The 17347-nt window shown below is 34.4% G+C and overlaps 1 protein-coding gene across 2 annotated transcripts; it reads left to right on the forward strand.

The window, feature by feature from the left end:
• The first annotated feature begins 111 nt into the window (after positions 1 to 111).
• On the forward strand, positions 112 to 15798 carry LOC143199852 (uncharacterized). 2 transcript variants are annotated; one of them, XM_076409971.1, is made up of 8 exons: positions 113 to 294; positions 7321 to 7388; positions 7708 to 8473; positions 9604 to 9895; positions 12088 to 12509; positions 12696 to 13342; positions 13589 to 14907; positions 15510 to 15798. In XM_076409971.1, exons 2-7 carry the CDS (start codon positions 7328 to 7330, stop codon positions 14884 to 14886), a joined length of 3486 nt encoding a protein of 1161 aa, XP_076266086.1. In that variant the 5' UTR covers positions 113 to 294; positions 7321 to 7327; the 3' UTR covers positions 14887 to 14907; positions 15510 to 15798. The 2 variants fall into 2 exon arrangements, with proteins under 2 accessions (XP_076266085.1, XP_076266086.1); XM_076409970.1 differs by having other exon boundaries at positions 112 to 294; positions 12696 to 14907.
• The last annotated feature ends 1549 nt before the right edge of the window (positions 15799 to 17347 follow it).

Raw genomic sequence — 17347 nt, forward strand, 5'->3', positions numbered from 1 at the left:
AACAAATTTCGCGAATAACAAGAAGGATCTGTCCTTGTTGCTTACAAGACATTTAGATTTTTGCAAGCAGATTTTGATTTAATTTCATGTCCGCTGAATCAGCCTGTTATCATTTTACCCGATACTGTTTGCTATAAAAGATTTATAAAAGCGATGTTCTTCACATTTGTGGTGATTACTTGTGTTTACATACGTTTTATTTATGAATATCATTTTTGAACAGTTTTTGTGCATACGACGATTTTCAGAAATTATATTAGTGTTAGTATCAACTAGCGGCATTGAGTTGAATAGGTACGTTGCATATTTAAACAGTCTACTGATATATAAAATATTAGTACATTGATTATATTAAGTTCCGTTAATTTGTCTCCAAAAATAATTTTATGTAATTTAGATTAAGACTACAGGTTTTATACTAGAACTAACGAACAAAATCAAGACTGCACGCAATACCAAACTATCCTGTAATAAATACTAGCGATGGGAACTATCGACTGAAAATAGTAGAAACAGTCGGTATATAGCTAAGCAGTCGAAACAGTCGATAGTCAAAAAACTAGCACAAATAAATTAGCAAACAAATGCACGGTTCGATTGTTTTTTCAACTTGTGATATCAGACGAAGATGTACAAATCCCTTCCTGTATAAATTGTGAGAGAGGACGGAGATAGTTGCTTGGGGCAGTTAATTTCATATATGCATATATTTTTCAACGGTAGTATAAGCGAGACGGAGATGTATAAATTCCTTCACGAACTAACTTTATAAAAGAGAAGGAAAAAATAATTACTGAATACTATTATAATAACTATATATAACATGCAATTTATAATTTAAGTTTAAACTAAGTATAATTACTTTTATATTTGAATGTTCTGAAGATCTGTAAAAAGGAATGGAATTTTTCTATGGAATGGAATAATACCCCACAAATGTTTTAATGTATTTTAATGTGTTAAATGCTATTTTAAAATAATATAATATATAATATATAGATAACAAAATAGAGCTTAAACATATACCTAATCTTAGAAAAAAAACTAATCCAAAAAACAAACATGACATAAATAAAAATTATCTGAATGAAATGATATAAATGCTTTATTTATTATTGAACGGAAATATTTTTTATTGCCATAAAAACAGTCAAAATATTTTACTACTTATCATTTCCAATTTTAATATTTTTATTCTATTACATTAACAATCTTGAAAAATATCGTTACAAAATTTTATAACATTTATATACAATATATTGTTATTTAAAAGCAAACTATCAAAAAAATCATAAAACTACATATATTACATATAAATCTATTTAAGCATAAATTGGTTACATTGTTAAAGTCGCGGCTAGTTCGACAGAGCCAGAACGTTAAAAATCAGTCGAACGAACGAAACAAGTAGAACCAAAAATAGTAACTAAAAGCATGACTGAAAAAATCGATAGTAAATAGTAACAAAATCAGTCGGACCGAAAATAGCGACTGAAACAGTCACTAAAGAAGGTGGTAAAATCAGTCGAACCAAAAATAGCGACTGAAGTCGATAGTAAAAAGCAGTCAATTGTTGAACAGTCGATAGTTCCCAACACTACTAATTACCTGCGTGGCCTATTGCCGTATGTACATGTTTATATTACTTGGTCAGCATAATATTCAAGGTTATACATTTATTGTGCTCACCGTGTATCAGTGACCTTATATGGCACCATGTATCAGTGACCTCGTGTTGAAATATTCTTATATAAATAAAATAATTTATTTTAATATTATTGTAAAGCTAATGGATATATTATAGAAATATTTAAACTAAATTTTATATACATTCACAATATTTTGTAGATTAGAGTTGTTTTATTATATTTACATTGAACTATTTTCCTAATTACCTATGGTTGCCACTGGAGGCCTAAACCACCTAATGAACACTTGCATATCCATTAATAAATCTTACTTTCATTAGAGAGCATAATTCATGTTAAGTTTTTGTTTCCTTCATTGCTGTTTTTCCTTGTCAAGTCATTCTAATATCATTCCATTTCTCCTTAATTTTTTTCTCTTACTACTTGTATACATTTTCTTGAAAAAGTTGAGTGTAATCCCCGCTTTCTCCTTAATACATTTGCCATATCGGCAAAACAGTTACAGGAATTATTACTTCTCTCCCTAAACATTTTAACCAAATGCCTTTTAACCATGTATATTCTGAATAGTTAAACACTTGTCTATACACATACATCTTTCACACTTTACAATACGATTTTTTACAGTGGTTCTGTATGAGTCTTCGTACATCATATCTTTAGTTGTTTCCATCCTAATGGCCCCATCTTGGCAATTTTCAGCATGGAATCATAATATCATATCCAGAAAGTTTCATTCAGTCCTGAGCCTATATTCAGTATAATAACCACAGTGTTAATTTCTGATCTAAACCCAGTTCACAATTACACCATTTGTCTAAATGTAATTCTTTACTTATTTGTGATGCAGTGATACTGAGGCAAGCCTATATCTAATGTACTGCGTTCCTTTTCAGGCCTATCTCTAAAAACTAAACTACATAAAACGCAATCAAACTTTCCATTTATATTTAACAAATAACAATTTGAAATATTTTACTCACTTGTATATTGTTTTCCTCGTTTTGAGAGATTTTAGTATTATTATTCAATGCAATTGCAACAAAATAAATACATATCAAATAAATACTCCAGTAACTGAATATTTAATAGTATGAATACTTATCTCTCTAACGAAATTTACTGGTAAGAAGGGGCCCATTACCCCATTACCTATATATATATATTGATATTGATATTTGGGTACTTCTGACAAACTATGGCACGTTCAGAGTTTGCCTGAGAAGTTTAATTTACATTACCTGAAGCTTTTCCACCAGTTCCGGCCCGGCAAACCGATACCAAGTGCTAGATCCATATAACATAACGAATCTGATAAGCAAAAATGAGAGGGCTAAGGACTGTGGCGACACAGTAGCCTTTGGAGATTGCCTTATTTATCTGTGTTGACCATAGGAATCTACGGCCAAAGATGAGGCCGATACATGTGGCTTTTCGTCGTCACGGGATTGAGACTTTTTCCACTCTTAGCTGGTAAGCGCGGATGTCTCTGATTGTGAAAGATTATTTCCTGTTTTTTTTTGGGGGATTGATTTACAGCCTCCAGAAATATAAGCGGCATTTACAGAACGAGAACTGGTGAAAAAAGCTGTGCCATCCGCGTATTGAGCGGTTTCAACATATTTTTTCATTGGAATATCCGACATAAAGACGCTGAATAATGCTGGGGATAATGGGGAACCTTGGGGAATTCCTGCTTTGGCAGATTTAGGACTGGAGAGTATATTACCGACCATTACTTGAAATGGCCTCCCCGACAAAAAGGAGCGCGGTAAAATTATCAGATCTGCGATGGTTTTGTGTATTAGGTCATCGTACCAAACTTGTCGAACGCTTTTGTTAGGTCTGAAAAGACCGCGCAGAGTCAAGTAAATTTCTGTAGATTGGCTGCTGGTGGTTTGATGTTCCTAATCTATGTTGAAATACGTTTATCCATATCGTTTTATATATCGATTTCACGTGACTTTTGGATTTGTGATTGTTGATGATTTTTGGTAGCACTTTTGGCGAGACTAGATGGTTTTGGAGATAGTTTGAAGGCGTTATTTTCCTTAGTTTGTTGGCCTCTCTGATGACTTTTTTGTTTCGAATGATGCCACTTCATAGTTCACCATAGGCATTTCATTTGTTTTTTGAACGATTCGACTAGGAGTTCGGCATTTTCTCTGTCTGTGTCTATGAAATTGGCTGACCCTTCAGATTTCAGTCTTTTTTGACTTTCCCGGGTAAGCTTTTTGGGATTTTTCAGATGTCTACGGGCGCGTCAAATCTTTGATTGAAGATAAGTGAGTTCCACTTCTCCTCTCTCCAGACTCGTTGGCCTCCTCATCGTCGGGGTCTATGATTGCACGATCTCTTCTCTGGAGTCTGTTGTTATATCGAATTAATTCCGTGACAGGTGGCGACAATGCGGCGTTGTAAATGCCTTGCGGAGGTGGGATTGTGACCGTTGCCTGTTTGTGAGCATTTTGAATGCCATTTGTAGCCATTATCAAGCTTCCTCGATTTATTCGCGGTAGTTAATTTTGGGAATTTTACCTGAATGAAGGATTTGACTGAAAAAATAGGATCTCTTGAAATAGTTTGCAGTCGGTTTGTTGGGCTTCTTTTCCGCGCGGGGTTTTGATTATCTTGGAGTCCATTTCATAGAGAACGTCGACGAAGTTTTGTGTTTTGTTTTTTGGATTATGAAGAAATCCTTTGTTGATGGTTGTTATTGTTGATTTGACGAGTGCAGGTTGTGGTAGTGTGTCGGTTCTGCTGGGATTATCAATCTGGGACCCAGCTCCGAGATCGGTCGGTCGATTTCAACCCCCGCCTGACTAGCTCGAAGACTGCCCCATGAAGGGTGGTATGTTCCTCCTTCTTGTTGCATACTGATTGTGCATTCCAGGATATGATGTTTAGGGATTTGAGGGGCCCAGTGTTCATTCACGGGTGTGAACATTGCTGTAATTTACGCGGAAAGCGCTTGGAAGGAGAATTGTTTCAAGTCCTCAAGCTGCAATTGAGGAATCCAGATTTTTTCATGTTGAGCTGTCTATCGGAAGTTGGCAAGGTTATTAGCGAGTCGCGAGTTGGTGTTTTGTTTGCTAGTCTGCAGCTACAGCCAGAAAATTTTCGTATTCCCTTGCGCAGTTTAAGCCCCTGGGGTTTGCGTGCTAGTAGTTTGCGGAGTAGCCGAATGTTTGACAACGCTAAAAGCTTTGAGTTGGTTTTCCTAAGCTACGTTGGGCTTGGAACTTGATTAATTGATCCACGAAGTTATTTAGGTTGAAAGTGTGGCATTCCTGTCTCGCAACCAACACATTGACAATAGGAATTAGGTTTGCTAAGGTTGGATAACTTTGGGGTGAAACTCGAGAGCTTCGAGCTCAAATTTCATTTCATTTAAGTTGGCCAATTTAGCTGCTTCCCTTGTGCTTGGTGTGAGAGTTAGCCATGGTCTTGATAGGGGTTGGTTTTTTCTTGATAGAATGATGGTGTAATCCTCTACCACAACCGGTCTGATTTACATCGGTTTCTTCTTGAGGTGTTTTCATTAACTTGAGCCTCTTTTTCTTTCGGCTATTGGGTATTTTTAATCTGTCTTCGGATATGGTTTCGTCGTCTGTTGCTTCGTTTCTATACGTGTATTCTTGATAACTCATTGCTTTTAAGTTGATATTGGATGTTCCTTTTACGATTTATGCTGACTTTTGTTGGTTCTTGTTTGTTTGTTGGTTATTGCCCATTGCCTGGATTGCTTTTGTTAGTAGTTCTATTTATCTGTAGAGATGGGCATTTGTTTTCAGTTGACTTGATTATCGCCGGCTACTTCTGGCAAGCCTATTTGGTTTGTCATAATTCTCCGGACTTTTTACTGAATTTTTCAGGTTTTTATTTTGTAGAATTTTTCTTTCAGTTGTTATTCCACTTGGAGGACTGTATTGTGTTCAACCCACAGAAAACCCAGGCCATCTTCTTCCACAAGAAGCGTTTTTCGCCGAGCATTTCGCGTCTTAAAATCGAGAACGCCGAAATCCCATGGTCAGAAGAAACCACCTATCTCGGTCTTGTCTTCGATAGCAAATTTAGGTGGAATTCCCACATTCAAAAGTCCCTCCATAAAGGTCAAGGTATTGTTAATTTGTTGTTTCCGCTTATCAACCGGGCCAGCAGGCTTCCTCTCTCTATAAAATCTCTCCTGTACAAGGTGTTGGTTCGATCAGTCGTTCTATTCGGCACCAGTGTCTATCTAAAATACGTCTCACCTAGCCAAGTGGAACGTCTCCAAGTGTTTCAAAACAAAATTCTCAGGAGAATAATTAATGCCCCCTGGTTCGCCAGGATCAATCAAATTCATAGAGAAACAGACGTCCCCAAGTTCACGATTTTATATCCGAGGTTTACTCGAGATATTTCTCCACTCTTCGTCTCTCGGACAATAAATGTATTACCGAGCTGGCCGATATTTTAGGCCAATAAACTCATTCGGCTCTTCGTAACCTTGTTAAAATTAGATATATTTAAGTTTCCATCTTTTTGTTACCTCATACTGAAAGCAAAGCAGCACGGCTGAAAGGCATTTATTAGGCAAGTTATTATTACTTTTATAATATTAAAACGAAAATTATGGAATGGATATTTAAAACAGTTAAATCGTATGATATACGTCAGAATGGAGGAAACATACCAAAAGGTAATACTTTAAAGAACAGCAACAAAAAATTAAAACGTATTATTTGCTGTGCTCTTATTATGGTAAAATCGAGGAGTTAAAATTAATTAATTAAGCATTTATTAACAATATAATAAAACAAGCATGATAATCTGTTATTTATAAAATCAAGCTCACCTTTTGGTTTGCAAATTGTGTTGCAACATCCTTGTTGAAAAAGTTATTTCGGTTAAGGAGCCTTAAGCCAAAATATTAATTATATGTATATTTACCAACATAAATTTGTTATTATTAGTAAATGATGAACCCCTTCAAAATAATTAAGTTTTAAATTGACGTTACTTTACAAGCAACTTTTTAAAGGGTAGCAAAAACTTTTCATATAGTATTAATTACATTTACTTTCAATGTAATTTTACCATTGCCTGATTTGGACACATTTTGGATTCAAAGTGTGGTTGATATGTTCATGATTTCTTCTATTGTATTCCTGTAAATAATAATCTATATGAATACTAAATGGTTTACATAAATACTTCTATACGTACCAGGTAAAAGCAATGCTAAGTCACACACATCCTTAATCTAACTATCTTTGGAGTATTTCTTGTAAGGAAAACTACACTTTTGACGATGAAGTTACATTTTAATCAAATAATAGTAATTATATTTAACCATAAGAATGCAGATCGTACTTTATGTCAGACATGCAAAAATGGCGTCGTAAACAAAATGAAACAAACAATCGAGTTGTAGAAATGAACCAATCAAATGCCTTCGTAGGCCAATTCAAATGAACCAATCAAAAAAGTGGTCTCAGAGCCGCCATTGAAAGGACCACGCAAAACATTTCCTCGGTTTCGCCTATTTAAGTACAACCTCTATATTTACTCTATGGACATAATACATTTACCACCCCTACGTGTGAATTGTAAGAAGTAGTAAATGATAATTACTATTACTGATTTTTTTTTAATTCTGAAAATAATTTAGTTCTCTTTATCTTTGCAGTTGAGCAATGGGTTTGGAGTTTAGTACAAGAATTTTCGGCAGTAAGGTCCCAGATTCATTAAATACAGGTTAGTTATGATGTGCTCCATTCACTGTTATTTTACTTTTTTTGTATTGTCTTTACCATGTATCTAGCCACTTTTTTAGAAATGTTATTAAAATTTGGATATAAATACAGATTAATATGCTCAAATGGTATTTTCAGTTCTACAATTGACACATGATATTATCATTTATCTTTTAATGAATAAAATTGATTAAATCAGATTAAAGGGTATGACGATATGTTATTTATTTATTCCATCCTTTGTGAAACGCTACCAATTAATTCCAACATCTAATATTTGGAATATAATAACATGAATATTAATAACTTTTTATTTTTAGAAGCTACAGCAGACAAGAAGCTGATTAACGTTCTCTTATTGGGCGAGACAGGCGTAGGAAAATCCACCTTCATTAATTCGATTTTCACTTATTTGGAACATGAAGATTTCAGTCAGGCAGAACGCGGAAAGTTAACCGTTCTGATTCCAACCAAATTTAACATCTTCGATAAAAAGGGTAAAAGTAGAACGGTTCATGTTAAAGCCGCTGATAATGAAAACGAGTCACTCGAAGTTGGAGAATCGGCCACTCAGGACATTCGAACATATATATTTAAGGTTAAGAACGGACAGTATCAAGTGCGACTCATTGACACGCCCGGGATGGGAGACACAAGAGGCATAGAGCAAGATAACTTAAACTGTGAAAATATTCTAAACTATATCAATAATATACGCGAGTTACATGCTATCTGTTACTTGTGTAGACCGCAACAAACCCGCGCTACGTCGTACTTCCAGTACTGCATGGCGCAAATCATGAGCCGTCTCCATAGGGATGCCTGCAATAACTTCGTATTTGTATTCACCAGTTGCAGAGGGGAGAATTATACGCCTGGTGAAACGTTTAGGATGCTGGAAAGGATGGCTAATGAAATCTCTAAGAAAGCCGCTCACGCCAAACTTAAATTGGATAAAAACTATTTCTGTTTCGACAACGAGGCTTTTCGCTATTTAGCAGCAGTAAAAAAAGGTGTGAAACTGAATGGCGATGCGAGAAATGATGCCATGAAAAGCTGGAACAAGGCCACCTCCGAATTCTCAAAGTATGTTTGCTTATTACAAGACCAATGAACAGCCAAAAACTAATTCGCGTGTTTTAATATTTAGATATAAAATACAAGGTATTTTCTCTAATCCTTTCGCAATTGAATGCACATAAACAAGTTGTTTATTTAAATTAGTGATCGCTCTATGGGAGACGAAAATTCGACCACAATATATTAAATTAATCATAATATAGTAAAATTACTTTATTACTAATTTAAAGATTATCTGTTACTAGACGATTTTCACAGTATTTTCAGTATAAGATCAGAATTGTATTTGATATATAATATTAATTAAAGTGATATATGTCTCTATATTAAAACATATTGTCATTAACATTTTTTCAATTGCATTTTATTAAATCTAATTTCCATTAGCTTATATATATATATATATATATATATATATATATATATATATATATATATATATATATATATATATATATATATAATGTATTAATTTGTTCTATTTAACCTGCATATTCATTAGTTTGGTAAAATGAAAACATTTTCTCTCGTTACAGTATCTATCTGCACAATCAGTTTTAGATGTTTCTCCAGATTTCAATAGTTTATAATAAATATCAACGTGGTCCCACCGTCTCTAAAGCGATTGTTGATGGGTAGACATCGCCAAATTAAATAATGTATCACCAGCAAGTTCCTTAAAGATAAATAAGGAAATATAATTTGCTCCCCAATAAGGCTTACTTAGTCTTCTGTTACTAAATGAGAGAAAATTATTTTGTATATATGTGATAGATGAGATAAAAGTCTAATACCGAATATAGAAACATGCTGGGATATTTTTAGGCATATACATTTGCTGCTTAAAATGCCGCCTTATATTTTCACGAATCTTATATCGATAACAATAATTTTGATATCGAAGAAAAAATCGTCAAGAATTCCTTGTATAAATGTTTGACTGTCTAAGTTCAAGTGTTGAAACATCCAAATTGTCCTTAGTACTGTATGACTCGGGATAGCAATACACTTAAAACCATCTACAAACATTTTAAGAAGCTGAGGACTCGTTTAATGAATTAATACATGATGTAAAACGTAGATTACTTCTTTTAGGGTCAATTAAATATATAATTAAAATGAAAACTGTATTTCAGAATGGTGAATTATATCGGAAACCTTAAGCCTCATAATGTACGAAACACTTTTGCGATCAACGAAGCCAGACGTATAATTTATATGCTCAGCAAACCCATGGCAGATATTACTCAGTTCATACAGGACAATATATTAACATTGACACGTCATAAAGAAAGCATAGATTTCGAAAATGCTAGTGTTCAAGAACTAAAAGAAAAACTTTTCATTCCTACGTTTGAGCTGGAGATAGCCGAACTTGAAAAACCAGTCACAGTTTGTGCAAATCTTAAATGCTGTGAAGTACACAAGGTAAGTTCAAACAGAATTTCTGTTTAATTTAACATTTCTGCAGTAATTGATATTGTTATAATAATAATTATTATTATTAATATAGTTGGCAAATTTACGGTAGCCCTGTTCAATATAAACATCAATATGGTTTCAATACTGATGATACATCAATTACTCATTATTTCTAGCCTTGATTTTTTCGTCATCCAAATACAGACCATCTTAAATTCAATTCAAATAATTTCGATGTTAAAAATACACTACACTGTGAATGATAAATTGTCGGAAATAATTGATCAAAATGAAACTCTAAGAACCATTTAAAAAAGGCACGTTACGAAAAGGAGCAGAAGGAAAGGGCGCCCAAACCGTCGTGACCGATGTTAGTTTAATGAGGAGCGGTGAGTCGGCGCAAACTTTGGCCTGTCGAGGATTGACGACCAAAAAAGGTTTCTGGTAATGTGAACATTTGAGCCATCTAAAGAAAGCGATTGTCCAGAAGCAACTAACTTGGGCCCTTAAGGTATGAAATGTGTTCAATCAAGACAACGCCAAGCTAAAAAAATCAATAGCGACTAGTCAAAAGTTCTAGGATTATGGCTGGGGAGTGGTTATGAATTCGCTTTACAGTCCAGATGTGGCACCAAGTGATTACCACTTGTTCATATTCATAATTAATTATTCTGGCGAACATCTTACTCGACACATGCAAATCGACTGTCCTTGTTTCTTGCCAATCAAGTACTAAAACTTACTATATAATTAAAATTAAGCATCAAAATATACTAAAATTTTAAAATTAAGTGCTAATTTAAACAGTTTATAAAGAATTATTAAATAGATTTCTATAATGTTTAAGAAATATATATTTTTTTAAATATAATATCGCAAAATGTCGGTGTTGAATAATTTGAACTTTTAGTTGAATTTACAATGACACTTGATAAATAAATTACAAACATTCAAGAAACATTCTAATGGCTACTGTCTTGACAGTATACAAGCTACTACAATAGTGATTCAGTAACATTCGTCAACAAATTATTCTTCGAAGGACTCTAAGAAACTATATGATTTCCAGTTAAGGTGCCGGCCTATGTATCCAAAAAGTATACCACGTTCGCTTCTATTAGCGAATTAGTCATCAGGTGTCATCTATGTAACAGGTAGGGCAAAAGTCCCGCTACTATTTTGATGTCGCGCCATCTTGGTTATGTGACGTTTAGGTCAGTATCGCTTTAACCATTGTATTGTGTAGACGTCCGAATTTTATTATGGACAAATATACGCAACAAGAACAAGCAGAAATAGTTATAATATTCGTTGAAAATAGCGTTCCACTATTGCCGCTCAGCGGAAATTGCGACAAAAATATCTTAACTAATGGTGCCTCACAAAATCACATGCGATCATCGGTTACATGCGAATTTTTGGCAGTACGTTACGACAGCAGACAGTTCGCTTTGGAAGACCACGGACGTCTCGTAACGCTGGAAATGTGGCTTTGGTGTGCGATACTGTTGCACAGAAGTCTTCAGAAACACCAATTCGGAAACTGATTTAAAAATGTTTCCATAACATGCTTATCCCCATTTTCTTCTCAGTGGTCACGTCAGTAAACAGAACAGTCGGTTTTGGGGAATACGGAGTCCCCAATTAATTCATGAAACATCATTACATCCACTAAAAACAACTGTATGGACGAGTTAGCATGGCCAATCAGATCTCCGGATTTAACAGCACCAGACTTTTTCTTATGGGGTTGTTTAAAATCAAAAGTTTATGTGAATAAGCCCCAAATGATTTAACATCTTCAAGACAATATTCGTCACGACATTAAAGAAATTCAGCCTTAGAAGTTGCAGGATATCTTGAAAACAAAAGAGCCGAAAGTCACCTAGCCAATCGCGGTCACCCTTTAGCCGATATGATTTTTCAATCATAACGAAAAAAAAATGCAAAAACCTAATAAATTTTTATGAAAACCAAACTCACTTATCATTTCTTGGAGCAAAGTTACATCATTGGATCAAAATGGTAGCACCATTTTCCCCCATGTTGTAGTTTGCCAACATTTTTTTTGCCGGAAGCCTTTGAGATGGATGAGTCTGTAATGTGCAATATAATAATACTATAAAACAAATATAGATTTTAGAAGAAGTTTTCATGCATTACTTGATTATTTCTATAAGAAAATGGTATTTTTTTAGGTTGGGGATCGCAACGAATATCATTACAAAATGGAATGTCACAGACCATGTTTTTTAAAAGGAGTACCGCGTGAAGTAATTGGGTCCCCCGAACTGATAAATTGTGCAGCAATGAACAGTGCGCAACTTTGTGGAGTTTGTGGGTGCAGCTACAGAGTACATATGCACGTGTACTATTTCACAAAGAAAATCAGTGTAAACAAAGAAGATGAAAGTGTTTCTCACAATATTTTCACTAGAGAACAGGCTATACACAAAATAAGGCAACTCATTAAAAATTTAGAAAAAAAAACAATGCAATATGAATCGGAACGCGATGTCATCACCAAAGCCAACGCCATATTTGCACATTTCCTACAAAAAAACGCCATTGCTGCTTTTACTGATGCTTATGCAGAATATATAAAATATTTAATAATTCGGTAAGTAACTAAACTTTCAGTAAATAAAATTGTTATGCAGCATAAACTACGTGTGAAAACGTACACAATTTTTAAAATGTTGTTTATTTTTAAATTTAATTACTTATTAACTGATGAGATATCGGATTATTTTAGCAACACGTTTATGTAAAGAAAACAAATTATTCAAAATGGAAATCATTTTAGGGAGAAGTCACTTGAAGCAGATTGTAATATCTCAAAGGTAACAGCCTTAGAAACTCAACTGCAACAGCACAATGAACAAAAGAAGATATTTGATATGGCTGCTCAAGAGCACGAAGAAAACGGACTTCCAGATCCGATTTCTCCGGAAAGTATTTCTGAGTTGATGTCGGAGCTATTTGCCCTTCCACTAAGTGGTGAGAAAATCAAGACGCTCTTCAAGTCCCAAAAATCGGCCATGAAGAACGAATATAGTAATACAAAAATGACCAAAACTTTAACTATTAACAAAGTGGCCAAAAAGAATTCCAATAAATCCGAGAACAGTAACGCTACACCACAGCGTTCTTATACCACTTCTCAACAACCAGAGACCTCCAACCCCAAGAGACAACCCCCTAGAGATCCCAATCCTATGTACAGTTATCCAACTCCTGCATATTATGGCGATCTTCCTGCATATTATCCTAATTATCCAAGTGATTATCGATTATTTCCCGTAGAATACCGCCTACCTCCCGCATATTATCATCTACCTGTCGTTAATTATCGTCTACCTCCCGTAGGTTACCACCCATCTCCGATAGATTATACTCCCTCTTCTAAAGATCATAGATTACCCCCCTCTGATTATCATCCACTTCCCAAAGGTTATCGCTCACAACAAACAGATTATCCTCCACCATTTAAAGATCACAGATCACCTCCAGCAGATTATCCTCCCAAAGATAATCGCTCACCACCAATGGATCATCCTCTACCTTCTAAAGAACATAGATCTCCCCCCGCAGATAATCGTCCACTTCCCAAAGATTATCACTCACGGCAAACAAATTATCTCCCATCCTCTAAAAATCATGGATCAACCCCCACTTATGATCATCCACTTCCTGAAGGTTATCGCTCACCACAAACAGATTATCCTCCACCCTCTAAAGATCATAGATCACCCCCTGCTGATTATCATCCACTTCCCAAAGATTATCACTCATCGCAAACAAATTATCTCCCACCTTCTAAAGATCATAGATCAAGCCCCACTTATTACTATCCACTTCCCGAAGATTATCGCTCACCACCTACAGATTATCCCCCGCCCTCTAAAGATCATAGATCACCCCTTGCTGATCATCATCCACTTCCCAAAGATTATCACTCATCGCAAACAAATTATCTCCCACCTTCTAAAGATCATAGATCAAGCCCCACTTATTACCATCCACTTCCCGAAGATTATCGCTCACCACCTACAGATTATCCCCCACCCTCTAAAGATCATAGATCACCCCCTGCTGATCATCATCCACTTCCCAAAGATTATCGCTTACCACCTACAGATTATCCTCCACCCTCTAAAGATCATAGATCACCCCCTATTGATTATCATTCACTTCACAAAGATTATCGCCCACTACCGTCAGACTATCCGCCCCCATATGCAGATATTCACTCATATCCTACAGATTCTCGGCCACCTTATCTCCCAGATAATTATTTACCTTCTGAATATTATCGCTCTACTTCCACAATTAACCACCCATATCTAACTGATTATCGGAGACTACCCCCTGATTATCATCACATTCCTGCTAATTCTCACCCACATTTCACCCATTTGTACCCATCGCCCAATAAACGTTCCAGTTCCCCACCCCCCACATATTACCGACAACTTTCTACAGATAATAACTCTATATCTGAAGATTCTGACGATCTAAACAATAAACCATCTAGTTCACCACAACCCACACATCATCGACCACCTTCTTCAAATAGCAACTCTGTGTCTGAAGATTCTGATGATCTAGACGATAAAACATCTAGTTCACCACAACCTACAGATCATCGACCACCTTCTTCAAATAGCAACTCTATGTCTGAAGATTCTGATGATCTAGACGATAAAACATCTACTTCACCACAACCTACAGATCATCGACCACCTTCTTCAAATAACAACTCTGCATTTGAAGATCTTGACGATCTAGACAATAAATCATCTAGTTCCCCATCTCGCACAAATAACAACTCTGTATCTGAATATTCTGAGGATCCATCCAGGATCCAAGAACCAGGGCCTTCCCCAGTTACCACCAATGATCCGTCAACCCCTGCAGATCTTGCTTTCACAGACTCTGGCATGCCTCCTACTGATAACAGCTCTCCTTCGGAAGATAACGGACAAGGCCACTAAGCCACCTGGTTCTTCAGATGTGTAAGTAATTTCAAATACATATATAGAACATTATTTCGTATTCAGAATAAGCTACTATAGCTTATTAAAAGAGCAGTGAACATTAAATTTAAACGCCTAATACATTATAAAGATCATTATCCCTGTCTGTTAAAATGATTGTGTGCAAGAATGTCGTGTGAGTCTCATGTAACGTTTCATTTATATGTATACAAAAGGATAAATAAATATGAATTTATTCCAGATATATTCTTTACATTCTTTAGTACAATTTATGTCACTAAATATATATATTAAAATTTCAAATTAGATCTACTTCACTAGTATTCATGGCCTTTGGCTGCGTATATTACTCTATGTGGTATCAAGTATATTCGGAGCATTAACTTACTCATATTTAGCCAAGAAGTTGTTCTATGATATGTGACATACACGCGAATCCATATAATTTATTAACTGTAAAAAGGTCTTAGAAAATAGTACTCTAAATACTATTTATTTTACCGAAAGATACTGAGGCTTTAAATATGTACTACTATAAACCAAACATTCGAATGCACGTTCTTCACCAGAAATAGACCTAGTTCAAACTTGTTTAATGCAGTAATCCATTTATTTGACAGGTTAGAGAAACCAGAATTGCCGAAGACGGGAATAATTCTATGATCCATATAAGATGAATAACATCACCTAGTGGTAATTTACTTTTTTTAATATATTTTATTTTTATAATCATATCGCAGTATAATGTACTATTTAATTATATCTATATAAAATATATAAGCAATTGGTGAAGGTATATGATAAAATGTACATACGTAAACAAATATTCTATTAATTATCCATGTAATGTGTATAAACAAAATATGTATAACAATACTATTAATAAAATTATATGCATTTATTCTAAAAGTGCTGTTTTCAATTATTCTAGCATCCCTCCTTCTCCCATAGCTCCTTCATTCTCCCATAGTTTATTGCTTATGGTATCCTCCAATCGTCTGGGTACTAGCAAGGTTCTATGAAGTCCATTTTGTACATTTTGGGTGAAATGCTGTTCTTGTTTTTTATTTTGGAAACATAATAATTTATGCCTTGCTGGGATATCTCCCAAATTATTAATTCTAGATCATTCTACATTATGATTACTTTGTACTTTATTGCAAATAATATTTAAAATTTTACATCCAACAATAGTCTCAACTACATGACTGAAATCATTACTTTGTCAGTCTCCATATTGTTTGCACCTAAAATTTTACTTCAATCTCGAGATATATTTCTTGTTTTATTTTCGCTTTCCAACTAATTATTATTTCACTTGCATTCAATTGTTCATCTCAATTAAAAAATCAAACTCATGTGTATCTTATATACTTATTATATATTTCACTTTTGATAACTCTAAACTATTTTTCTTTATTATTGCTATGCAAAACTTTGCTTGCGAAACGTGTGTAGTCATAATTACTTTATTTATCTACAAATAACCTGTTGCATAACATAAACACATACAGCTTATTGATTGGAATGCACAGTCTTAACCAGAAGTAAACCTAGTCCAAACTTGTTTGATGTAGTTGTCCATTTATTTGAGAAACCAGAAGTGCCGAAGACCATGATCCATATAAGATGAATAACATCACTAGTGGTAATTTACTTTTTTTTATATATTTTATATATATATATATATATATATATATATATATATATATATAAATGTATATACGTAAACAAATATTATTTTGATACCAGTTAGTAAGTATAATATATTACAGATCGATCAGCATTCAGGACATTTTCTCTACTCGGCATGTAATATTTACAGAGCTTTCAGTGAAATTAGATCTTAAACATATATTACTTTATTTTAAATATATTTTTTTAAATTTTTTCATTATTTATTAAGACGTTACGTTTTTCTCAGGTAACATCATATCAAGAGGAATAGCAAGCACAACAAGTTTCATTTTATACCTTCTCTGCAGTTTTATTTATTTATTTACATATTAGTGACCCATCAGCCTCCTGGAATATTTAGGGTCTGTTTACAGATATACAATGTACCAAACATTTACACCTGTTAAATTATACAATGTTATAAATATAGAATGCAAAGAACAATATAAATACATGGTTGGAATGTAAAGTCTGGAGTTAAATGTGTAGGATAAAGAGTACATATTGCAAGATGACAAGTAAAATACGTAAGAGCATACAGATGCATCAATATGTGAATGCTACAGTACAATGGTCGCACAGCCCATGATAGTGATAACGATACAAAATACAAAATATTTAAACGAACATGCATGATATTAGATTTAGTTGGCGCTGCTGGCACCCCACCCGTGTTCAACATCTGGGATTATATTTCCGGGTATTTCGTTGACCGTTATTCCACGATGTAAAATTCGACATGCCTCAAGGTCGCTACAATCCAATACATATATTTAAACAT

This window comes from Rhynchophorus ferrugineus, unplaced genomic scaffold (assembly GCF_030347505.1).
Source record: "Rhynchophorus ferrugineus isolate W39M unplaced genomic scaffold, kcgeb_rfMv2 rfM7, whole genome shotgun sequence".
Classification (NCBI taxonomy): Eukaryota; Metazoa; Arthropoda; class Insecta; order Coleoptera; family Curculionidae; genus Rhynchophorus; species Rhynchophorus ferrugineus.